General features: G+C 37.0%; 1 protein-coding gene across 7 annotated transcripts in view; it reads left to right on the top strand.

Moving 5' to 3' along the window:
* Positions 1 to 21786, top strand: part of dock9b (dedicator of cytokinesis 9b) — a 98301-nt gene that overhangs the window by 50610 nt on the left and 25905 nt on the right. For 5 of the 7 annotated variants that reach the window (XM_089133866.1, XM_089133863.1, XM_089133868.1 and 2 more), the window contains exons 6-31: positions 161 to 256; positions 1498 to 1632; positions 5857 to 6031; positions 7829 to 7884; positions 9127 to 9201; positions 9290 to 9430; positions 10543 to 10749; positions 11552 to 11674; positions 12037 to 12119; positions 12207 to 12329; positions 13167 to 13246; positions 13383 to 13573; positions 13769 to 13834; positions 13935 to 14027; positions 14897 to 15008; positions 15192 to 15310; positions 16922 to 17008; positions 17228 to 17320; positions 17403 to 17518; positions 17612 to 17681; positions 17782 to 17907; positions 17984 to 18055; positions 18351 to 18497; positions 19069 to 19152; positions 19321 to 19432; positions 20023 to 20201. In XM_089133866.1, the coding sequence (XP_088989992.1) occupies positions 161 to 256; positions 1498 to 1632; positions 5857 to 6031; positions 7829 to 7884; positions 9127 to 9201; positions 9290 to 9430; positions 10543 to 10749; positions 11552 to 11674; positions 12037 to 12119; positions 12207 to 12329; positions 13167 to 13246; positions 13383 to 13573; positions 13769 to 13834; positions 13935 to 14027; positions 14897 to 15008; positions 15192 to 15310; positions 16922 to 17008; positions 17228 to 17320; positions 17403 to 17518; positions 17612 to 17681; positions 17782 to 17907; positions 17984 to 18055; positions 18351 to 18497; positions 19069 to 19152; positions 19321 to 19432; positions 20023 to 20201 (2961 nt within the window). Of the gene's footprint in view, positions 1 to 160; positions 257 to 1497; positions 1633 to 5856; positions 6032 to 7828; positions 7885 to 9126; positions 9202 to 9289; positions 9431 to 10542; positions 10750 to 11551; positions 11675 to 12036; positions 12120 to 12206; positions 12330 to 13166; positions 13247 to 13382; positions 13574 to 13768; positions 13835 to 13934; positions 14028 to 14896; positions 15009 to 15191; positions 15311 to 16921; positions 17009 to 17227; positions 17321 to 17402; positions 17519 to 17611; positions 17682 to 17781; positions 17908 to 17983; positions 18056 to 18350; positions 18498 to 19068; positions 19153 to 19320; positions 19433 to 19629; positions 19672 to 20022; positions 20202 to 21786 lie in introns of all 7 variants that reach the window. The other 2 variants (XM_089133865.1, XM_089133864.1) reach the window with 1 other exon arrangement.

The raw sequence follows: 21786 nt of genomic DNA, 5'->3' as shown, positions 1-21786 counted from the left end.
GAGGGGGTCGAAACACGGAGAGGGCATCCAGAGGCTCTAATGTGGGAAAATGTGTTAGATATCGACATGTTTTGAAGAAACAGATGAAGTCAGACTGAGTGGGTTTATGATTGCGCTTCTGTGTGTTTTTATGTGTGCTCTTGATCTCTGGTTCCTGAAGGATGCCGCATCATTGGGTTCCCAAAGAGGGGGCGTGTCCAAGCACGGCTGGCTGTATAAAGCAAACATGAACAGTGCCATCAGTGTTACCATGAGGGTGAGTTAGCCGTATACTCAAGTCCTTTTCTGATTTGATGATGACAAAAAAATATCTGAAACATGGTATTCTTAAACACGATGATGTTCACAATGAAATACTAGCATACTGAATACTGCCTAGAAGTTTATACTGCATATATTTTAAAAGGCAAAACAACACATTATGCAAATATAACCTTTTCAAAAAGTAGTAGGCTGTATTGCTGTCACCACACTGTAAAAAATATTTTTTGAAGTTGTAAATAAAACAAAGTCTATTGGAGTATGCTTTACAAGAAAATACTTTTTCACTCTTTCAGAATTTCACGTTTAATTCAATGTGTAACTTGTTTCTTTGTAATTAATTATGGAATTTGCTTGAAATTTCTGAGTGAAAATTAATGTTACACCAATGCATTCAGTTATTATCTAAAAATATATATATATATATTTTTAATTTTCTAAAAGTCGAAATTATGGTTGATATTAATTCCATATCATTGTAGTCACACTTCAAGTGCAATGTATTGTGGGATTTATTATTCCAAGTATTGTGCTCTGGTTGCCTATGGCACATTTTGAAAATTATTCATGCATACAGGAGATTTTCATATTGTGCATGATATGCATACTTGCACACTGCAAAAAAGTAGTATGGTAGTGAGTCATTCCAAACATAGCCATAAAATAAAGTGATGATGTCATTGATTTGATACAGGGTGCAGTTTCTTTTTTTGTTAACTGTATTTTGACAGGTCAAGAAATACAAATATGTACTATACAAATCTGGAAACCACTCCACACCATCTATCCCCTGGTAGACTTCAAGAATATACAAATAGAATACAAACAGAATGTAGACACAAAATAAATGAATGCAAAAATATAGATGTTAAAGTTGACACCATATTAAAAGCTGCATGCCATAAATTCACAGTCTTGACATTGGATCCATGCATACGAGTTTCTGCATAGCTTTGTGTTCAGCTGGTTGTTTTCAATCATGGACAGAGCAAAGCAAACTCTGACCCTGTCCTCCTCTTAGCAGATCTGTGCTCACTGTGCATAGACAGGAAGTGGGGCTGCACCAACTTCCAGTTCTCACTAATTCATTTTCCCATGGTCCCTTACCCCTAGATGTTATTTTTAGAACAGTCATTAGTTTTACTATACATCTAAACATAGCGTGTTTAAATCTGCTGTTTTCATTTAATGCTTTTTTGTGTTTTTTCTTTCCCTCCCAAATGTCTTTCCCTTTAGTCTTTTAAGAGAAGGTATTTCCACTTGACCCAGCTGGGAGATGGATCGTACAACTTGAACTTCTACAAAGATGAGAAAATATCTAAAGAACCCAAGGGAACCATCTTCCTGGACTCATGCATGGGTGTCATCCAGGTAACTATCAGTATACAAATTCAACGACATGATGCTCAGATTGTTGTCCAGGGTTGTGTTTAACGAAAGCATTGTTGTCACAGTATGGGTTTGTGTTTCCCTGGTTTACCACTAGTTTTTCCTCTTCCCCCACGGTGTCAGTCACATTAGAAACTGCATTTCCCACAATCCTTGTCTGTTCTCATCATTGTTCTATATAAGTACCCTGCTTGTTTAGTGTTTGTTACGGAGTCCTTGTCTTTTATCACACCACATCTATGGTCAGTTTCTGTCTATTGTTTGTCACTTGTGTTTGGATTGCTTATATGCATATTGGCCCCTGCCTGGACTGCTTTGTAAGTACGGATTTCCCCATTAAAACTCACTGCATTATTGGATCTTTTGTGTTTCCTGAGTGTGGATCGTGACAGAAGGACTCCATCATGTCAAGTTCCGTATCCCTCCTCTTATTAATGGGGAAAGAGGAGGACCACTCGTATGAACATTTTTCAGTGCTTTGCTGCTGTGCTGCAAACTCAGAAATAAAGTGCCAGAGCATGGTTCATGGTCAAAATGAACACCGATTGACCTTGAAATGTAGTAGTTTCACCATAAATGCATTTAATTCAATAAAATGTAGTAATCTATCCATAAATGCATTTAATTGTTTCATCTTTTTACCTTAAGACATTATTTCTTAATATATATTGAAGTAATGCATGAAATTGTATGCATTCGTTGTAGGGATGCGCGGTATACCGGTTTTGCAAAAATACCGTTATATAATAAATTTCAAACGGTACAATATCATCATTTTGTTAAATTCGGTATTTGATGAGCTGCTGTTCCGAAGTTCTCCACTAGGCGGCAGTGCGCTACCGAAACTGACGCGAGTCACGCGAAACCGGCAAACGAAGGAACACGGTGGAAATGAAGCTCATTCGGATTTCTACACGCCCGAAATTAATAAATAGAGAGAGAGCAGTATGAGTGAAATAAGGCATTACTTTGCCTACTTAATTAATGAGAATAGTGTAGAAACAGACCTCAATGCACCACTCTGCAAACTTTGCTTTCAATAATGTGTTGCCATGGAATGCAAGCGCTCGTCAGTTGCTCATCCTGACTTGTTCAAGACTCAAGAGATCAACTGGTGAGTTCATCATTCAACTGATTTAATTTAGACTTTTATTGAACACTGAACAGCGCACATACATAAGAGCTTATCAATTAAATATGATACGGTAAACACGAAAGCTCAAATCTTCTTGCATGACACGCTAGAACCAATTCAGTTAAGTTACCGTCTTATGAACTCATCATTTTTGCAGTTTCAAACAAATATATTCATTTAATTTGAATTAATAAAGCATAAAAGTGATAGTAAAATGAATGGCATTACTGTCGCTGTGGCGACCCATAGAGAGAGAGAGATGGTAGTAATATAAATATTAATAATATAAGCCCACAATTAATTTTGTCAACATTCACTAAGGAACCTGGCTTAACAATATAGCATTGATTAATCTAGATCAATCAGTAATAAAATGACCTAAAAATGTAATATCCTAATAAATGTTTAGCATCATAACATTACTTTTTGCAATGCATTATATGCATAATATGAACCCAAACACAAACAGTAACCAAACCAAGATGAATAAATGCAATAAATGTTGATAATTCTCTGTTGATGCATGACAGCTGATGGTTTACGTCATTTCATTATTCTATTATGTTAATCTATTATTATAGATATTAACCTATTTCAATTGTATAATATCAGTGTTTTTTTCCCCAAATCAAAATTTTACCTACACATAATTTGTTTATTTTTTAAATTTTGATATGTTTTTTTTTTTGGATACTTTTCTTTGCACATATAGTAGTTGAGAGTTTCAAGCAGTGTTTAATAAAATTGTTTCAATTCACTTAAATTTAGACTTTTTTCCGACTGTGGTATCGATTTAGTATCGAATCGATACCGAGGTATTAGGTTCTGGTATCGTATCGAAGCCAAAATTGTGGTATCAAGCCATCCCTAATTCGTTGTTTAAATTGTGTTTAAACGTGCATGCGCCCATTAAATTTTGTAAAAAGTGCACAAAGAGAATCGCAATGCTGGCAAAACTTTTATTTTAATAAAAGATGCTGCATAGGGTGAACATATTTTGATTGCCAAAAACCAGGACACATGGCCCAGCAAACAGATACTCAAATGATACTCGAAGTTGGCCTTATTAATTTCAATACATTTAAAATATGCTATGCCCCCTCTGTGGATAGAAAATTGTTATATTAAGACACAAATTCAGATAGGCTTCTCAGAGGATCTCGAAGCATCTCGGGCATCTCTGAGATCTCGAAAAGATTAATTAGCAGAAGTTATTATACCTCCACTTCAAATGATAGAGGTCAACCATGTTACTACAGTTTCAGAAACTGACTTGGTTAGTTGGTAGAACGACGCATTGTAATATGGTAGTTAATTATTTATTTTTTATATAATTAGTGACTTGAAATTACATAGTTATGATTAACATATTTCCAACTTCTGAAAATTATTTTTTATATTTTCTGGTGGCGTAAAGTAAAAAAAAAAATTACATTGTTAATGATACAGCTGTCTTTTTGTCATTAAAAAAGACACTTTCTGATCTTTTATTTTTATAAAACAAATATTTTCATAAAATGTTTTTACAAATATTTTAACTAAAATAAAGTCTAAACCTGCTGAAAGATGTGTACACAGTTGAGAAGTTTACACACCTATTCAGTGCGTCAAGAAAATGTTATTTATGTTTATTGGTCTGTTTACTTCTATTGTAACGTATTCTTCTGTAATTTTTCGCTTTTTTTTTTTAGATGAGGGAGCGAATCAAGTTAGAATTTTAACTTTGCTCCACAAATGTTATTGATAGAGCTTAACTTGTATTGAACCTGGAACATTCCTTTAATGTTCATAAGGGCGCCTGAAGAATAAATGCTTTGTTTTGTGTATTTACTGCAGTACAACATAGTTTATAAAAGGAGTTCAGATCTTTAATAACATCCTCATGAGTCTTTTTCTTTGTCGCAACCAAGAGGGGATATCAGTGTTTGGATGGTTAGTTTCTCAGATGGGGCTACTCGGGGGTTGCAGAGAAAGAGGAAGAGAAAGTCCACCTTAATTCATGCATTATTTCTCCCAGGGTCAAATATTTTTGCGCTCAGTGTTTGTGTGTGTGAGTGCAAATGTGATATCATTCTTCGATTCACCAGCCCTCCTGAAAAGTATTACTTTGGTATTAGGGGTGTCACGATTTCGATATTAAATCGAAATCGATCGAAATTAATTCAATGGTATCGAAATCGAAATAAAAAATGGTATCGTCGATACTGCCACGCCCCATGTCGCGTCCGTGATGGAAAGTTCGGATCGTTTTACTGACTCTATTGTTCAATCTTGTTCATCAAAATTAACTAAACTTTTTTTCTAGTCATTTCAGGGGCTTTAAATGTTATACTATTAAGTTATGTTACTTGTTTTTGTTATATTTTAAATTTGGCAATGGTGTAGTGTACATTGTGAACAAATTTATATTGCATAATGCATAAATGTGTAGTCTAAAAATTGCATAGCAATCTGCGCTTTACATTTTTTTTTTTTAAATCGAGAATCGAATCGAATCGTGACCTTAGAATCGATAACTTAATCGAATCGAGGATTTGGAGAATCGTGACACCCCTATTTGGTATGCATGCACAACCTGTTTTGTCTGTTTTCGACATCTGTTTTTTGACATTCTGTCCGTTTTCCACATTTCGGACAAAAGAGAAATAGTAGAAGTTATTTCTAGCTCCAAAACCTAAACATTTCGACAGGTGCACATGCAAAGCGGCCAGATATTCATCAGCAGGCGTCTGTGAATAAATAGCTTTCAGCTCCTGCAGGATAGATACAGTATATTTTCCATAGTCATTTCTAGTGTAAATTCATCATAAATGCATTAAGTGTAAAATCATCCCAAAGTCTCTGGTGCTCTCGCATTCCCATAGGAAAGAAAAGTCACAAATGAGATCTATGTCTTATTTTCTCTTTTAGACAGTGTGTAGAGTCTCCTGCTTTACAGATTTTTCTCCCACAAAAAAAAATACCCCACTTTTCTGCACAAATGAGTTTGAGAAGACTTTTGCCAAGATCTGAGCTATGCTATTCACTGCCAGTGACGTGATTTAGAAATGTCTCTCTTTCTCTGTGTGCAGAACAGTAAAGTGCGGCGTTTCGCGTTTGAGCTGAAGATGCAGGATAAAAGCACGTATCTTCTGGCTGCAGACAGCGAAGGAGAGATGGATGACTGGATCAGCACTCTCAACAAGATCCTCCACAGCAGTTTTGAGCTCGCCATGCAGGAGAGGAGGAACGGGGAACTGCACGATGGTATGTGATTGGGCCAGTAAGAGTGTGTGCAATTCACAGATGTGTGTGTTTGATGTCATGTATGACAGGTGGAGTGTGTTGATACATTACTATACGATAATACAAGATTGTTGACACAGTTTGAGCGCACAGACGTGTATTTGAAGAGCCAGCTGAGTGGTCGTGTTTCCTTTATGTGTATGTTTTCTTTGAAGAGACCACCCACTCTTTAAACGTGTTTTAATGGATAGATGCATATATCCAACACTCCTGAACTGACGCACACATAGCCACACACAAACAGTAACACTTAACACCTCTTAAACCCTTCGGATTTCACACTGGAGAGGAGGTTGGGAGTCTTTATTTACATTTGATGAGTTTCAAAGGAGACTGCACATTCCTTTCCTCTCGCCTAGTATAAAACAACAAACACCTGCTGACCAATCAGAATGCGGAACCAGATTAACCAATTACTAGTGGAGCAGCATGACTGTTGCTATTAGTCATAATTAGGGCTTGGTATTTGAAGATAAAAAAAACAAGTTAAGTTTAAGTTCATTTTTAGTGCCTAACTTGACCCGCAATGTGTGACAGACACGAATGATACCTCAAATCATGCAGATTGCTGAAGAGAAAATGAGAAAAAATCCCTTGAAAGAGGAACCTGTGTCATATTTAGGGCGCTGAATATCTTGGGACAGAAAGGAACTAACCAGAACATCCTATAAACACAATTTTAACATGTTTGAAGCCACTCAGAACACCTTAGAAACCATATAGCAATACCCTAACAACCCCCCACAATACTCTACACTCTCAGAAAAAAAGGTACAAAAGCTGTCACTGGGGTTGTACCTTTTCAAAAGGTAAACTTTTGTCCATTTTAGGTGCTAATATGTACGTTTTAGGTGCTAATATGTACATTTTAAGTGTTAATATGTACATTTTAGGTGCTAATATGTTAATTTCAAGAGCTAATATGTCAATTTTAGGTGTTAATATGTACATTTTAGGTGGTAATATGTCAATTTTAGGTGTTAATATGTACATTTTAGGTGCTAATATGTACATTTTAGGTGCTAATATGTCCATTTCATGAGCTAATATGTCCATTTCAGGTGGTAATATGTACATTTTAGGTGGTAATATGTCAATTGTAGGTGTTCATATGTACATTTAGGTGTTAATATGTACATTTTCAGTGCTAATATGTCCATTTCATGAGCTAAACTGTACACTTCAGGTGCTAATATGTACCACTAAGGGACCAATATGTAGCCTTTGGATACAAAAGTGTACCTTTTAAAAAGATACAGCCCCAGTGACAGCTTTTGTACCTTTTTTTTCTGAGAATGTAACAACACACTGGCAATCAAACAAAACACTCTAACAACCACATATACAGATACACAACATTTTCAAAACAGAATACTTTAGAAAGTATAGCATAGTAATGCCTTAGAAACCACCCACAATACCATAGCAACACCCTAGCAATCATCAAAAACTCTCTAGAACCACATACAGATATGAATGATTAAAACCACTCAGCACACCTGGCTTAGAAAGTGTATAGCTGCGCTATCAACCACCCACAACACTCACTCACATCATAAAAATGTACGGTAGTTTGACAGCTTTAATGTTTGAGCACCCACATTTGTTTTTAATGATTTGACACTATTATGTGCTGTTTGTTGAGATATAGTTATAGTTGTTGAATTATAGACATTGAGACTCACGTCTGTGTGCTGTACCACTGAGTTTGCTGGTTTTGAGAGTTTCAGTACAGCATGTGTGTTTTCTCTCACACAGATGATGAGCTGGGCAAGACGGACATATCACCAGGGAATTTTCAGGACAGTTTCCAGGTATTGTGAACATGTAGACATAGTATGTCATCATTAGCTGATTATACAAACAATCCTCTAAAGTTTCACAGGGTGTATGTGTGAGTGAAGGTAAATGCTGCTTTTCGGCTCCTGTGTCTTGACTGTAGTATGATCTCAACGCTGGCGTCCTCACTGTCTGCCCTCTCTCTACACATCCACAGTTTTTCCACCCACCCTTAGTCTTCTCGGCTAATGTTTTCCAACCATTCCACAATGAACCACCCACACTTTGGAGACACACACACACAGTCTTTCTCATCTCTCTCATCACATCTCTCTCTCTTGCTCTTTATTCTCCTGTCCTCCTTTTCTCTCCTCCCTGGAATCAATCGTCTAGGCGCCACTTCTCTCTAAAATAATTTTCTCAAATCCCGTGATCACTTCTATGATGTTCAGTAGTTTGTAGTATTTTTTGTGCCTTTTTCTCCAGTAAAAATATCCAAACATTCATACAAAAAAAAAAAAACATTTCTAAATTTTGTAAAAAAGAGAAAACTAAAAATGTAAAGAATATTATCTAAAAAAAAAAATACAAATGCACAGAGAGTAGTGTTTATTTAATGATAATAATGGCAAACAAATAATTAATTATTCATTTAAATAGCTATTTTAATTTTTTTAATTTGCCTATATGGCAAGAAATTAATTCATAGTTTATTATAATATTTGTTTATCATTTAAATTTATATTGTTCGAAAACAAGTCAGATTATCATATATAATTTTGCATTCATCTTGTTTTAAAGTTACCATTAAATCAAAATTGATACTTTATATTTAAAGAATGATTTAGATTGCAGAAAATGATTTATCCTTGCTTATCATTATTATTATTATTATATTTTTCTTTTAGTTCCCCTCACACCAGTATCTCTTCTCTTCTCTGATGACGTGTTTACAGACATTGTTTACGGGACAACCTGTCACTCACAACCATTCAATCAATTCTCAATGGACAAAATCAAGTTCTGCCCTACACTTTTTCTTGTTCGAGAAGATGTTTCACTCGGATATACGTCACAATAGGAATAAAATGACTAATGCAATATCCTTTTCATGCTGAGTTTAAGGATGTTTAGATACTGGAAACCAAGATTTACCAGATTTACTGGAAAACTGAGACAAAATAACAATTAAGTATTTTTTGTCATACATTATGCTGGAACAGGAAACCCAATCAGATGCAGTAATTAGTGAATGCCATCTTGTTTTTGCTTTTTAGAGTGCGAGAGACATTGAGACCAAGATGAGGAGTGAGACTCGTCTGAAACTCTTCACTCTGGACCCTGACACACAGGTGAGCCACAGCTCCAATAATAAACAGTCCATTAAATCACAGGGTGAGCTACTGGTTTTGAGCTCTGTGTGTATGTTTTGGCTTGTAGAGACTCGATTTGTCTGGCATCGAACCTGATGTGAAGCAGTTTGAGGAGAAGTTTGGAAAGAGAGTTTTGGTCAGCTGCAATGATCTGTCTTTCAACCTTCAGAGCTGTGTGGCAGAGAATGAGGAGGGACCTACTACTAACGTAAGATTCACACACACAATCACAGTGGTTCTGTGGTTATAAAGCTATTTTCTTTGGCTTAGTGTCACTGTCTCTGATGAGGGATGTGTTGTGGTATCCAGCCAAACTCCATGGGAAAGGGAGAATTTGTGTGTATATTTGATTGTCATCCCTGTACATGATTACATAAAGGTAAATGTGTAATTATTTGAATGTTAAACCCCTTTCTCCTATTTCAGTTTAATTTGCACACACTCATAGAAGACTTGAGTGCTCAATAGACTATGAGTATAAATACTGTGCCTCTGTGGCGCTTTCAAAAATTACTCTGTTTGTTAGAGCGCTCCAACATGTCACTCAACCTTAGCTCAACACACACTTCTGGCACAGATTACCCTTGAGAAGACATTACCCTAAAGAAAATATAGTTGCTTATGCATGAATGATCAATATATTACATTATCTATTGTATATTTTAAAATATACAGAAGAATATATTATGTTAATATATTAAAATAATACATAAGGAATTGCTGCTTTTCATATATTAAAAAATATGTAAAATATTTATTCAGTAATACACTTTATAATATATATGTACATGTTATAAAATATAGTATTTGTCTGTAATCTAAATAAACTTGAACATGTACTATATTTACATTTATATGGGAATATGCTGTACTATACGTGCAATATAAATGTAGACAATTATAAGGAAAATTTATATTGTGATGTATATCCATATATTTGTAATTGTTTATGTTGTTGCCATGACATTTTTTCAAAAATATATTTTTCTTATATACTATCACATATTTTCATATATGAAATTGTAAAAGTGAAATAAAAGTTTATGTTAAGTGTTCAGCTTTATGTTAACTCATGAGTGTATTAACGAAGCTTTTGCATGTAATAATGTAGCGCAGTTTTTTTCTTCATTACTATATATTTTAGTTATCAATAAAAACATGGTCATACTGGTCCATGTATAGCAGTATATTGATAAATATAAACACTAGTTTTCAATAAATGGTAATGTATTATGTCATAAATTAACATTATATTTTCCTGTATATTCCCATATATTTTTGTTTCGCATGGTTAGATTCAGCTCTCACTGTTTTCTTCAGGTGGAGCCCTTCTTCGTGGTTCTCTCCCTGTTTGACGTGCAGAACAGTAGAAAAATATCTGCAGATTTTCATGTGGATCTAAACCACCCACTGGTCCGATCCATGATCCCACCACCAAGCGTGCAGATAAATGGAGGGGTGGACACTCCTCGTGGAGAAATGCTGCTTAGTGAACTGTTGGAGGAGATGCTGCAGTACCCCAGAAAAGTAAGAGGGCTGAACATTATATTTTCCTAGATAGATAGATGGATGGATGGATGGATGGATGGATGGATGGATGGATGGATGGATGGATGGATGGATGGATGGATGGATGGATGGATGGATGGATGGATAGATATATGGATGGATGGATGGATGGAAGGATAGATAGATAGAAAGATAGATAGATAGATAGATAGATAGATAGATAGATAGATAGATAGATAGATAGATAGATAGATAGATAGATAGATGGATGGATGGATGGATGGATGGTGGATGGATGGATGGTGGATGGATGGATGGTGGATGGATGGATGGATGGATGGTAGATGGATGGATGGAAGGATAGATAGATAGATAGATAGATAGATAGATAGATAGATAGATAGATGGATGGATGGATGGATGGATGGATGGATGGATGGATGGATGGATGGATGGATGGATGGATGGATGGATGGATGGATGGATGGATGGATGGTTGGTTGGTTGATAGATAGATAGATAGATAGATAGATAGATAGATAGATAGATAGATAGATAGATAGATAGATAGATAGATAGATAGATAGATAGATAGATAGATAGATAGATAGATGGAATGTTCATGGAATGTTCCCATAAAACATGAAAACCCAACGTGTGTGTTTTTGTTTGCTTAGCTATACTTTAGGAACAGTTTGTCCGCAGAATTTAGCTTTATCTGACCTCCCTTCGGGGATATCCTAATTTGGAAAAACTATACATAAATAAAATACCCAATCTTTTCAGTAAGAGAAGTCTATGTGCTCGTTTTTGTTTTTAGGGAGTCTTCTCTGTGACGTGTCCTCACCCTGACATCTTTCTGGTTGCACGAATCGAGAAAGTTCTGCAGGGAGGCATTACCCACTGCGCTGAGCCCTACATGAAGAGCTCCGACTCCATCAAGGCAATGGGCCTAACATAATCACACACTCACACACACACACACAGACACAGTGCATTAACAACACAGCTGATCCAAATATATACACAGACAAAACAGAAGTACCAAATACACAATGTCAATCAAAACACTAAGTGGTTATTACAGGGATAAGGAGAAGGATAATCAGGGCTTAGGATTCATAAACTTGCAAACAATACTACCACATCCCACAATGACCCTTGCAATATCCTGCCAAAATCTGCTTTACATTACCAACTAAAATTCCCGCAAGGCTCACAGGAACATGCTGTCGGCCCAGTTTACTATTAATAAAATGTCTCTTGAGAGGTGGTGGGAAACACTATGTGTTGTTTGCTTCACAGGTTGCACAGAAGGTTTTGAAGAATGCCAAGATGGCCTGCAGCAGACTGGGCCAGTACCGGATGCCTTTCGCATGGGCAGCCCGGTGAGACAAAACTGTCTGGAAATTCTCTGTTCTTCTCACTGTGTATATGACAATCATAATATTTAATCTTTTTGTTCTTTTCCACAGGCCTGTGTTTAAAGATGCCTCAGGAACTCTGGATAAAAGCGCTCGGTTCTCCGCGCTGTACCGGCAAGACAGTAATAAACTCTCAGAAGAGGATCTTTTCAAACTGCTGGCGGATTTTAGGAAGTCAGTATTCACCAAGTCATCAAACGTGTCTTCACTGTGATTCTTGTCCCTTTTACAGTAGTTTCAATCTATTAACTCTTTCCATGTCATTGACAGAAATTTCCATCATTTATGAGACAATACTTCCATGCCATTTACTGAAATTTTCGGCTTTCTGTATTTACACTGTTATACAGTAGGGGGTGCTATTACACATCCTCTGAAAGAGTACTCAATCTCCTGTTCAAAACACAGGAGAAGACGACGCAGAAACAACCGATTGCATGTGTCCGCAAATGCCAATGTAAAATAACGTCATTATCAACAATATTAAACAGCATATAAATTAAAAAAAACCGACATAATGTTACTTAAAGAAAAATGTCGACCCATGACGAGCTATAGAACTGTGCAAGCTTTGGGGTTGTTTCTGGACTCGATCTGTCATATGTTTCGATTATCGTTCGCAATACAATACAGATGTAGTCAAAAACATAGACATACATTATGCACATCTTTTTTATGAAACTTACCCACATTCAAGTGCATTAAGCTTGAATACAACACTTTTTTCTTTTTTTTTAAGCATAAAAATTCTGGGGGTCAATAAAATTTTGTGAAAATGATCAAAAATGCTGGCAGAGACTACTTTTTTTTTTTTTTTTTTAATTAACGCTGGCAGGGAAAGAGTGTAAATCATCATATTCTTCTGCAGTGTATTTCCAGCTGTGGATGGTCCCACTGTTAGGAATGTGTTTTGTAGTTCTTCGCAGAGGGGCGCCTTTTCAGTCCCCCGACAGAGAAAAGAGCTTCTAAAATAAACAGACTGTATTCAGTATATCAAAATTGTATCCACAGACCTGAGAAGATGGCTAAATTACCTGTCATCCTGGGTAACCTGGATGTGACCATTGATAATGTCCCTCCTGATATGGCTAGTAAGTCTTCAAAATATTTGTTAATGTAACCCTAATCCAATGCACATCGTATCTGATGATATTTCCGTCATATTTTCTTCCTTGTGTGCCATGAATTGGTCATTTGAACTCGAATTTTCTCCTCTCTGTTGCCTAGATTGTGTCACCCCATCCTACATCCCAGTGAGGCCTTTTGAAAGTAATGGGCCAAGCAATAGTGTTCTGTTGGAGGTGGAGGAATTTGTTCCCTGTATTGCCAAGTGCTCTCAACCTTTCACCACCTACAACAATCATCTATATGTCTATCCCAAGCACCTCAAATATGACAACCAGAAGTCTTTCGCTAAGGTACATTAGCATTTAGCATTTTTAGCATTAGCATTTTCTTGCAAAATAAGTTCCTTCGGCCAGAGGTATTGACATAAGAGATGGCCAGTGTAATGAAAGCTCTGTTTACACCTGCCACTCATCAAATTTGCACTTAGAGATTTGACAGTAAGTAGTTTTCAGGATCATGTTTTTTCTTTCTCTTATGTGACTCAGGCGAGGAACATTGCAGTATGTGTGGAATTCAGAGAGTCGGATGAAGAGGATGCTCAACCTTTGAAGGTAAAAATCTGCCCCAAGACTTATAGAGAGTGTAGAATATGCCTAATTTGACCAGAAAATAATATTGCTCCATGTTTATGCATGTCATTTTTATGTGTAGTGTATCTATGGTCGTCCAGGAGGTCCTCTCTTCACCAAACATGCCTATGCTGCTGTTCTGCACCACCAGCAAAACCCAGAGTTTTCTGATGAGGTGATGAATGAGGCACTGAGATACATATTGTACATATTGTAGCAATGCATGACATAATTATATGAGTGGATAAATTATCTATATTGTGGGGTCCAACGGTGTGAGATCATATTGACAATCTGGGGGTTAAAATTAAAATCGAATTTAAACCAGAAAATAAACAGAACATTTTAGGTTTTTGAAACATTTTAAATAGAGCAAAAGTGGGATTTATCAAACATTCTTCAAATTTGTTACATTTGTAGTCAAATTTTTCACTCAAATTGTTGTATGTTCATAATATAAGATTATAATACATCATTATTTGTGATGAAAGCATTTAAAGAATTTTCACTTTATTTTAAAATCACGAAAAACGTTTTATTGGTAGTTATAACACAGTCTCATCCGAAGAAGTCATATAACTGACGTCTTGGGACATCTTTTGACCATACGTCAACATCCGCCTTTTTAGGGTACCCTTAAACGTCGGTTACATGACGATCCCGGGCCGTCATACAACTGACGCTTTACCTTTAACGTCGGTTAGGTGACGGGGTAGGGTTAGGATCCGATAGCGTCATCTAACCGACATTTAAGGGTACCCTAAAAAGGCAGATGTTGACGTATGGTCACAAGACGTCAGTTATATGACGTCTTGGTAGTTAATTTCTTTAGTATAATGTTAATAGTGCACCAGTTATCCAAATATAAGAGATTTTATCACTGTATTTTCAGATTTAGATATACAGTGTTTACTTTTATATATTTCAAATATTCAGGATTCTTTCCTGTTTGGTCCCACTTAATTTTTTGTTTTATGATGTACAGTAAGATGACATGTTCTGACTGATCTTACATTAAAAAAGTCTTATGTGTATATCTTGCAGATCAAAATCGAGTTGCCCACACAGCTTCATGAAAAGCATCACCTGCTCTTCACTTTTTACCACATCAGCTGTGACAGCAGCACTAAGAAACGGGACATAGTGGAAACCCCAGGTACAGCATGCTGAATAAAGCAGACAAGGCTAATATGTTTAGGCATCCAGGCTCCAGGAACTTGCATTTCTGGTACTTTTAGCTTGTTATGCATAATATTTATGCATTACAGCATTAAGAGAGGCGAAGTGTAGTCTTTAGATGTGCTGAATGTTTTCTCACTTCTGTCTGTTTCTCTGTCAGTGGGCTCTGCCTGGCTTCCTTTGCTTAAAGATGGTCGTGTTGTTATGAGTGAGCAACTCATCTCTGTGGCATCCAACCTACCAAATGGTTACCTCAACTGCCAGGAGGGTGTAAGCAAGGTAAACACACGCATAGTCTTAACAAAAACCTTCCCATCTTGGCAAAAATTGCAGCCATTTGTGGACCAAATGGGAACCTGTATCTTTTGAGACTGTGTGTGCGTGCGTGTGTATGTGCGTGAGTAGTCTAATTTGCTATTTGGATGTACTATGTGAATATCAAGATCTAATTATTATTGACCTTTTGTCTTAGTGGATCTTATTGCATAGTATCAGTTTTTTTATATATACTGTATATATACACAGTATATCTCAGAGATTGTTCTATCAAAGCTAACATCAACTTAAACACTTAGGCTACGTTCACACTGCAGGGCTTAATGCTCAATTCCGATTTTTTGAAAAAATGCGATTTTTTTGCAAGGCCGTTCACATTTCCAATTAAATGCGACCTTTTGTGATCTCCTGTGTGAACGTGAAATGACCCAGAAGTGACCCGCATGCGCAGAAGAGTAATCAACGGTCCAAGTCGTCACTTGTTGTTTGCAGAATAGTTCTTTTTTTTCATATGTTGCGAGCTTTTGTTTTATTATTATTGCCACAGCCCATATACAAACACAGACAATAATTATTTTATCGACGGGCAGTTTGCACATAAATGTAAGATTTTTCCGATCCTCACCGACCTCGTCATAAAACCCGTTTAATTGATAGTGCGTGTCCGCGGCGCTCCTTGCTTTGTCACCAGCGGCCGCGGTGTTGCCAGATTGGGTGGTTATTCGCTACATTTTAAGGCATGTTCACATGTGTTTTAGCCAGGTTTTCGCTTGGAAGGCTCTATATCTGGCACCCTACTGTACAAAGTTATACTGACAGAGAGCGCACGTTCACATACACCAGAATGAACGTGTTCGCAGTAATGTTCATCAGGCAGTAATACAGTATGTTTATTTCGGGCGAATGTGAATAATATGATACGCGAAAATATGAACACGTTCATGCACTATCGTTCATTGAACGCGTTCCGGCACAACACTGGGGAAGAGACACGTCTGCAGCGGCCCATAACAGTGAGGAAACGCGTTGGAGTTAGCGTGTATTGGCTGGCTACAGGTGCTTGCAATGACGTGCGGGTCGGATATATGTGACCTGGCCGTTCAGATTGAAGTCGCATTTCAAAAGATCGGATACATATCGGATTTAGACCACATACCCAAGTGGCCTGGGTCGCATTTGAAAAGATCGGATCTGTGTCGTTCAGACTGTCATGAAAAAATCAGATACAGGTCGCATAGGGGCAAAAAAATCGGAATTAGGTCGTTTCAGCCTGCAGTGTGAACGTAGCCTTAGACATTTCTCCTAAAATTCCCTAAGAAAGTCTTTGAGAATTTGATGAGGAGTCTTTGAGTTTGTGTTGAAATCTCTTTTGAAACACTTTAGCACATACACAGAGACATAAAAATCACTGAGCTCTTTTCTCAGGAAAATGTAATTAAGAAATCTGAGAAGGCATGTAACTTCATCAAAAGTCTCTATTTGTCCTCTTTTAATCTCATTGCTGTCTAGGAGAACTAATTGAGACATTAAAAAGATCTTTCAGTGGATGATCTGTCGTTATAATTAAAATAAACCATTTAAAATTGATGTTGTTTATGGATGTTGTGTTTGCAGCACTCTAGTCCTGAGATAAAGTGGGTGGATGGAGGACGTCCTCTCTTCAAAGTGTCCACACATCTGGTCTCTACCATATACACTCAGGTATGACTTACAAAGGATATAGATCCTAATTATGATGTTATTAACATTCAGAATCAATAAGGTATGTTTCAAGTAGTTCAAGTACTGTAGTTTTGGCATGCTAATGAAAAGGCGAACTAGATCTGCTATGAATGCTGCTGCTGCTGCTATGATTAGTCATATGTTCTTTATTAATGTAGTCCCACTATATAATTTAAGCATATCTATTCATCTCCTCAGGATCAGCACCTGCACAACTTTTTTCATCATTTCCAGAGTATGCAGTCTGGTGCCACCCGTCCAGCTGAGGGTGAGCTTGTCAAATACCTCAAGGTGAGCATTGAGAAGCAGGTTTATTCTGATTTAATTATTATTACAGTATGTTGAAAAAAAAACATTACCCATAAATTCCCAGAGTCTTCATGCCATGGAAGGTCATGTTATGATCAACTTCCTGCCGACCATTTTAAACCAACTGGTTCATGTTCTGACCAACGCCAGTAATGAGGATGTGGCTGTAAACACCACCAGGTGAGAGAGCAGGAGTTGCCAAAATCAGAACACCAGATCCAATCCTTTCTGTTTCTCACATGCTCTCTTGTTTTTCACCCGTCTCCCCTGCAGGGTGATGGTCCACATTGTTGCTCAGTGCCACGAAGAGGGTCTAGAACATTACCTGAGGTCATATGTCAAGGTAAGCCAAGTTCTGAAACATTTGACCATGTACAATGTCCTACTTTTTGAGCAGTTTCTAAAGTAGACTTGGTTACATGATCTTCTTCATGTTATTCCAGTACGTGTTTAAAACAGAGTCCTATTTAACCAGTAACAGTAAGACAGTGCATGAAGAACTGGCCAAAGCCATGACATCCATCTTAAAGCCTTCAACTGACTTCCTTACTAGCAACAAGCTTCTCAAGGTACTGAAAACAACGCTCTGTTTTAACAAGTTTTTTGTATTTGTCATCGGTTAAAATGTATACTTTGGTGTTTCAGTATTCGTGGTATTTTTTTGAAGCCCTGGTGAAGTCAATGGCACAGTTCCTGATGGAAAGTGGCAAGGTCAAGGTAAGCATAATCATATGCCTCTCTCGGAACTACTCCTTACAAACTTTTCAATGGTACCCATGGTTTTTGCTAAAATATATTTAAATAAAAAATGGTTTTTGCCTCAACAATGGAAATTTGCCCCAACAATGGAAGACTTTTGAAAGAGATCCCAGAGGTTTTATTGTAGCAACAGTTACTGTATTAACTATGGATTTTAGATTTTTTTTACCATGGTTTTTGTAAGGTATGCTGTATTAGGTAGTTCACGATGTTCCTTTCATTATTTGTCTGAGCCGTGTTGTTGTATATGTAGCTGTCCAGGAACCAGCGCTTCACGGCTTCGTTCCACCATGCTGTGGAGACATTGGTGAACATGCTGATGCCCCACATTACACAGAAGTATAAGGATAACCTGGATGCTGCCCGCAATGCCAATCACAGCCTGGCCGTCTTCATAAAGGTACCGCCAGAAGAAGAGCGGCTCTCTCTACTATGAGTGTCAGAAATGTATTTCTATCTCAGCTATTGTCCAGAGAGTGTAAAAGCTTTGTCCAGAGTAAATGCTTTGTCAAATTGTCCTTCCCCATCCCAACAGCTAACACAACAGGGTGTGCTTCGTACTTCACAACAGCGATATATTCGATTACATTTACCCTCAGGAACTGAACCAATTAGTTTTGTATTGAACCAATTCAATACAGAACAATAAGTCGGGAATGGCACCTACAGTTGCCACTTTAGCATGTACTTGTACTGCAACTGTCAGTTTCCTGCCATCAGGACAAGTCCAATTCACCGTTGAAATTTGAGGTGCGATCGCTCCCACAGTACTAAGAAATAAGGGGGTCTTTGGTGTTTTAACACTTACTATGAGCAACTGATTTATACTCTGAAAAAACATACTAATATTTGATCATTTCATCAGTAAAGATCATCTATGAAGTTGTGTTTAAATGTTTGAAGATTTGAAGAATGACAATTTGAAGTAATGATGTACAAGCAACAAGCCTTTCTCGCTAACTGTCCTACAGCGCTGTTTTACCTTCATGGATCGAGGATTTGTCTTCAAGCTGATAAACAATTACATCACCTGTTTCGTACCCGGAGATCCCAAGGTACACAACAACATTGTTGCTAATTCTACAATATACAATAAAATATATTGTTATAATACTGTTATAATCAAATCCAGTTTAATGTTCAAAGGTCTGTGGCCGGTAAGATCACTAATGCAGCTTTTATTTGATCAATATAATATAATTGTGTCTCTTTGTGTCTTGCAGACGCTGTACGAGTTTAAGTTTGAGTTTCTGCGGGTAGTGTGTAATCACGAACACTATGTACCCCTCAATCTGCCCATGCCTTTTGGGAAGGGCCGCATTCAGAGGTTTCAAGGTAAACATACAGGGATATTCTAGTCTAAGAAATTGTCTGACATCACTCTTGAAAGGTTAAGTTGTTCATCAGGAAAATTAGGTTTAATAGAACTCTCCCTTCCTCTCTCTGATGCTCCTGTCCTTTGGGCTTTCTGTGCCTTTTGCTCATTTTCTGCCATGCCTTTCCACTGTTTCCTCTTTCTTTGTGTGTGCTAGCTTTTCTGTGTCACATTAAGGAGACTCATGCCAGAAGTGTAGGTGAGCAGTCCTGCTTGCCTGTGACTGAACAATGTCCGTGTGTCTAGTCTTAATGACACAGTCTATGTCTCTCTTCAGTGTCCTAGTCCCCTCTGTATTACATATGTGGCTAATTCATTCATCAGTCTAGATTCTTGTCCAGATCTTGATCAGATTGAATAACTGTCTGTGAAATGGCCTTTTAGTCTGTCTGTCAAATATCTTCTAATGTATGTCTGTTCTTTGTAATTTACTGGTTTACAAAGGTTTTTTCTCGACTAGTGCCTCTGGTCTTTTTAAGATAGCTGGAGGTTACATTCGGTGTCTGCGGTGTAATGTCTTTCTTTCTCTTTCTTTTCTCTGTCTTCATAGATCTGCAGTTGGACTACTCACTGACTGATGATTTCTGCAGGAATCACTTCCTTGTGGGTTTGTTGTTGAGGGAGGTGTGTGGGGCCCTTCAGGAATTTGGGGAAGTCCGTCAGATTGGCATTCAAGTTCTCAAGACTCTGATGATCAAACACACATTTGACGATCGCTATGTGTCAAAGGTCAGTGCCCAATTGCAACAAAAAACCCACTTTATTTATATTAAGAGCATTTGCACGAATTTCTTATTTTTAACCGCCTAAGAAACTTATAAATATGAATATATCTATGTCTGGGAAAAGTGGTCTCCAGTCAAAATCAATTTTAATAAAGAGTATAGTACAGTAGCTAGAAACATGATTGGAAGAAATTGCAATATACAGTTGGGCTGGGTATTGACACAAATTTCACAATTCGATTCGATTTTGATTCACAAGCTTGCAATTCGATTCGATTTCGATTCGATATTGATTATTTTGGATATCAGTTACAATAAATGACAAATTTTCTCAAGGAAATCAAATCTCTTAACTAATGCAGTAAACTATGGGAGTCTAGTTGTAGCCTACTAGGCTTCATTAGCCTAATTACACTTTTATTTATTTTTATAATAATAAGATTATATGAATTATAAACATTTAAATGGTGGCTGTCATAAAAACTTGCCAGATTTATTCAAATATGCATTAAATATTGAAGAACATTAAGATTATAATGCATATGTTACATGGTGTATATATTTAGAAAAATGCTCCTCTCTAGAGTTTTTTTCTTGCTAACTAACGAGTTTATGTGGGTTTTCTGAGGTAAATATGACGATACATGACATTGATTGCAAGCTGTTTAACTGACGCCTTTCCACGGTTGAAACGCTGATTGAGCGAATCAATGTGACATGATACGGATTTCGATAAGTTGTACTCTATCTTTAACACACTTTCAGATGCTCATTCATGTTTATTTCGCGCTGTGACTGGTATTATTAAGCTGGAAGAGAGATCAGCGCTGCTGCTTCTCTTGAGCTGCGCCAGAGCGATCTCACGCCACAGCGCCAAAACGTTATTTATGTTTTTGAATTTCTAAAGAAAATGGATGTAATTTGAAAATTGAGACTTTTTTTTCATATCAATAATAACAAAGGACAAAGATTATTGCGATTTGTTGGATGCGCGCATCCGCGATACAATGTTCCATTCATTCAAATGAAACAGGATGACTAATCGATTCTTGAGATTTAAGAATCGATATCGGTTCGTAAAAATGAGAATCGATTAATATCGAGAAATCGATATTTATTACCCAGCCCTAATATACAGTATGGAAGGCCCACCTTTCAGTTATCTTTTTGATAAATTGGTTAACAGTACATTATAGAATAAATTTTAAGATTTTAATCTTTGTTTGATCTAAATCAGAAAATCCCTTACATGTTCTGCGATCAAAACTAAAGTCCAGAGCGGTGACCACGCATTTGCGGTAGCTGCCCCAAGGCTATGGAACAGTTTAGCAGCGTATTCGAGACAATCATCACCTCTGAATGATTTTAAGAAACAGTTAAAAAAATTGTAACTGCACAATACTTCAACGAACAAACTGAACGAAATGACTCGAAAAAAGATTTGTTCATTCGTGCTTATAAAACTTAAACTTTTGTATTCTATTTTTTTAAATGACCGATCGTTTCGCTAGATAAGACCCTTATTCATCGTCTGGTGTCATTTAAAGCCCTTTGGAGCTGCACTGAAGCGGTCATTTGGACCTTGAACC

The sequence above is a fragment of the Pimephales promelas genome, chromosome 8, assembly GCF_988280905.1.
Source record: "Pimephales promelas chromosome 8, fPimPro1.hap1.1, whole genome shotgun sequence".
Taxonomy (NCBI): Eukaryota; Metazoa; Chordata; class Actinopteri; order Cypriniformes; family Leuciscidae; genus Pimephales; species Pimephales promelas.
The sequence above is the reverse complement of the archived record's forward strand: the minus strand, read 5'-3'. Positions and strand labels throughout refer to the sequence as shown.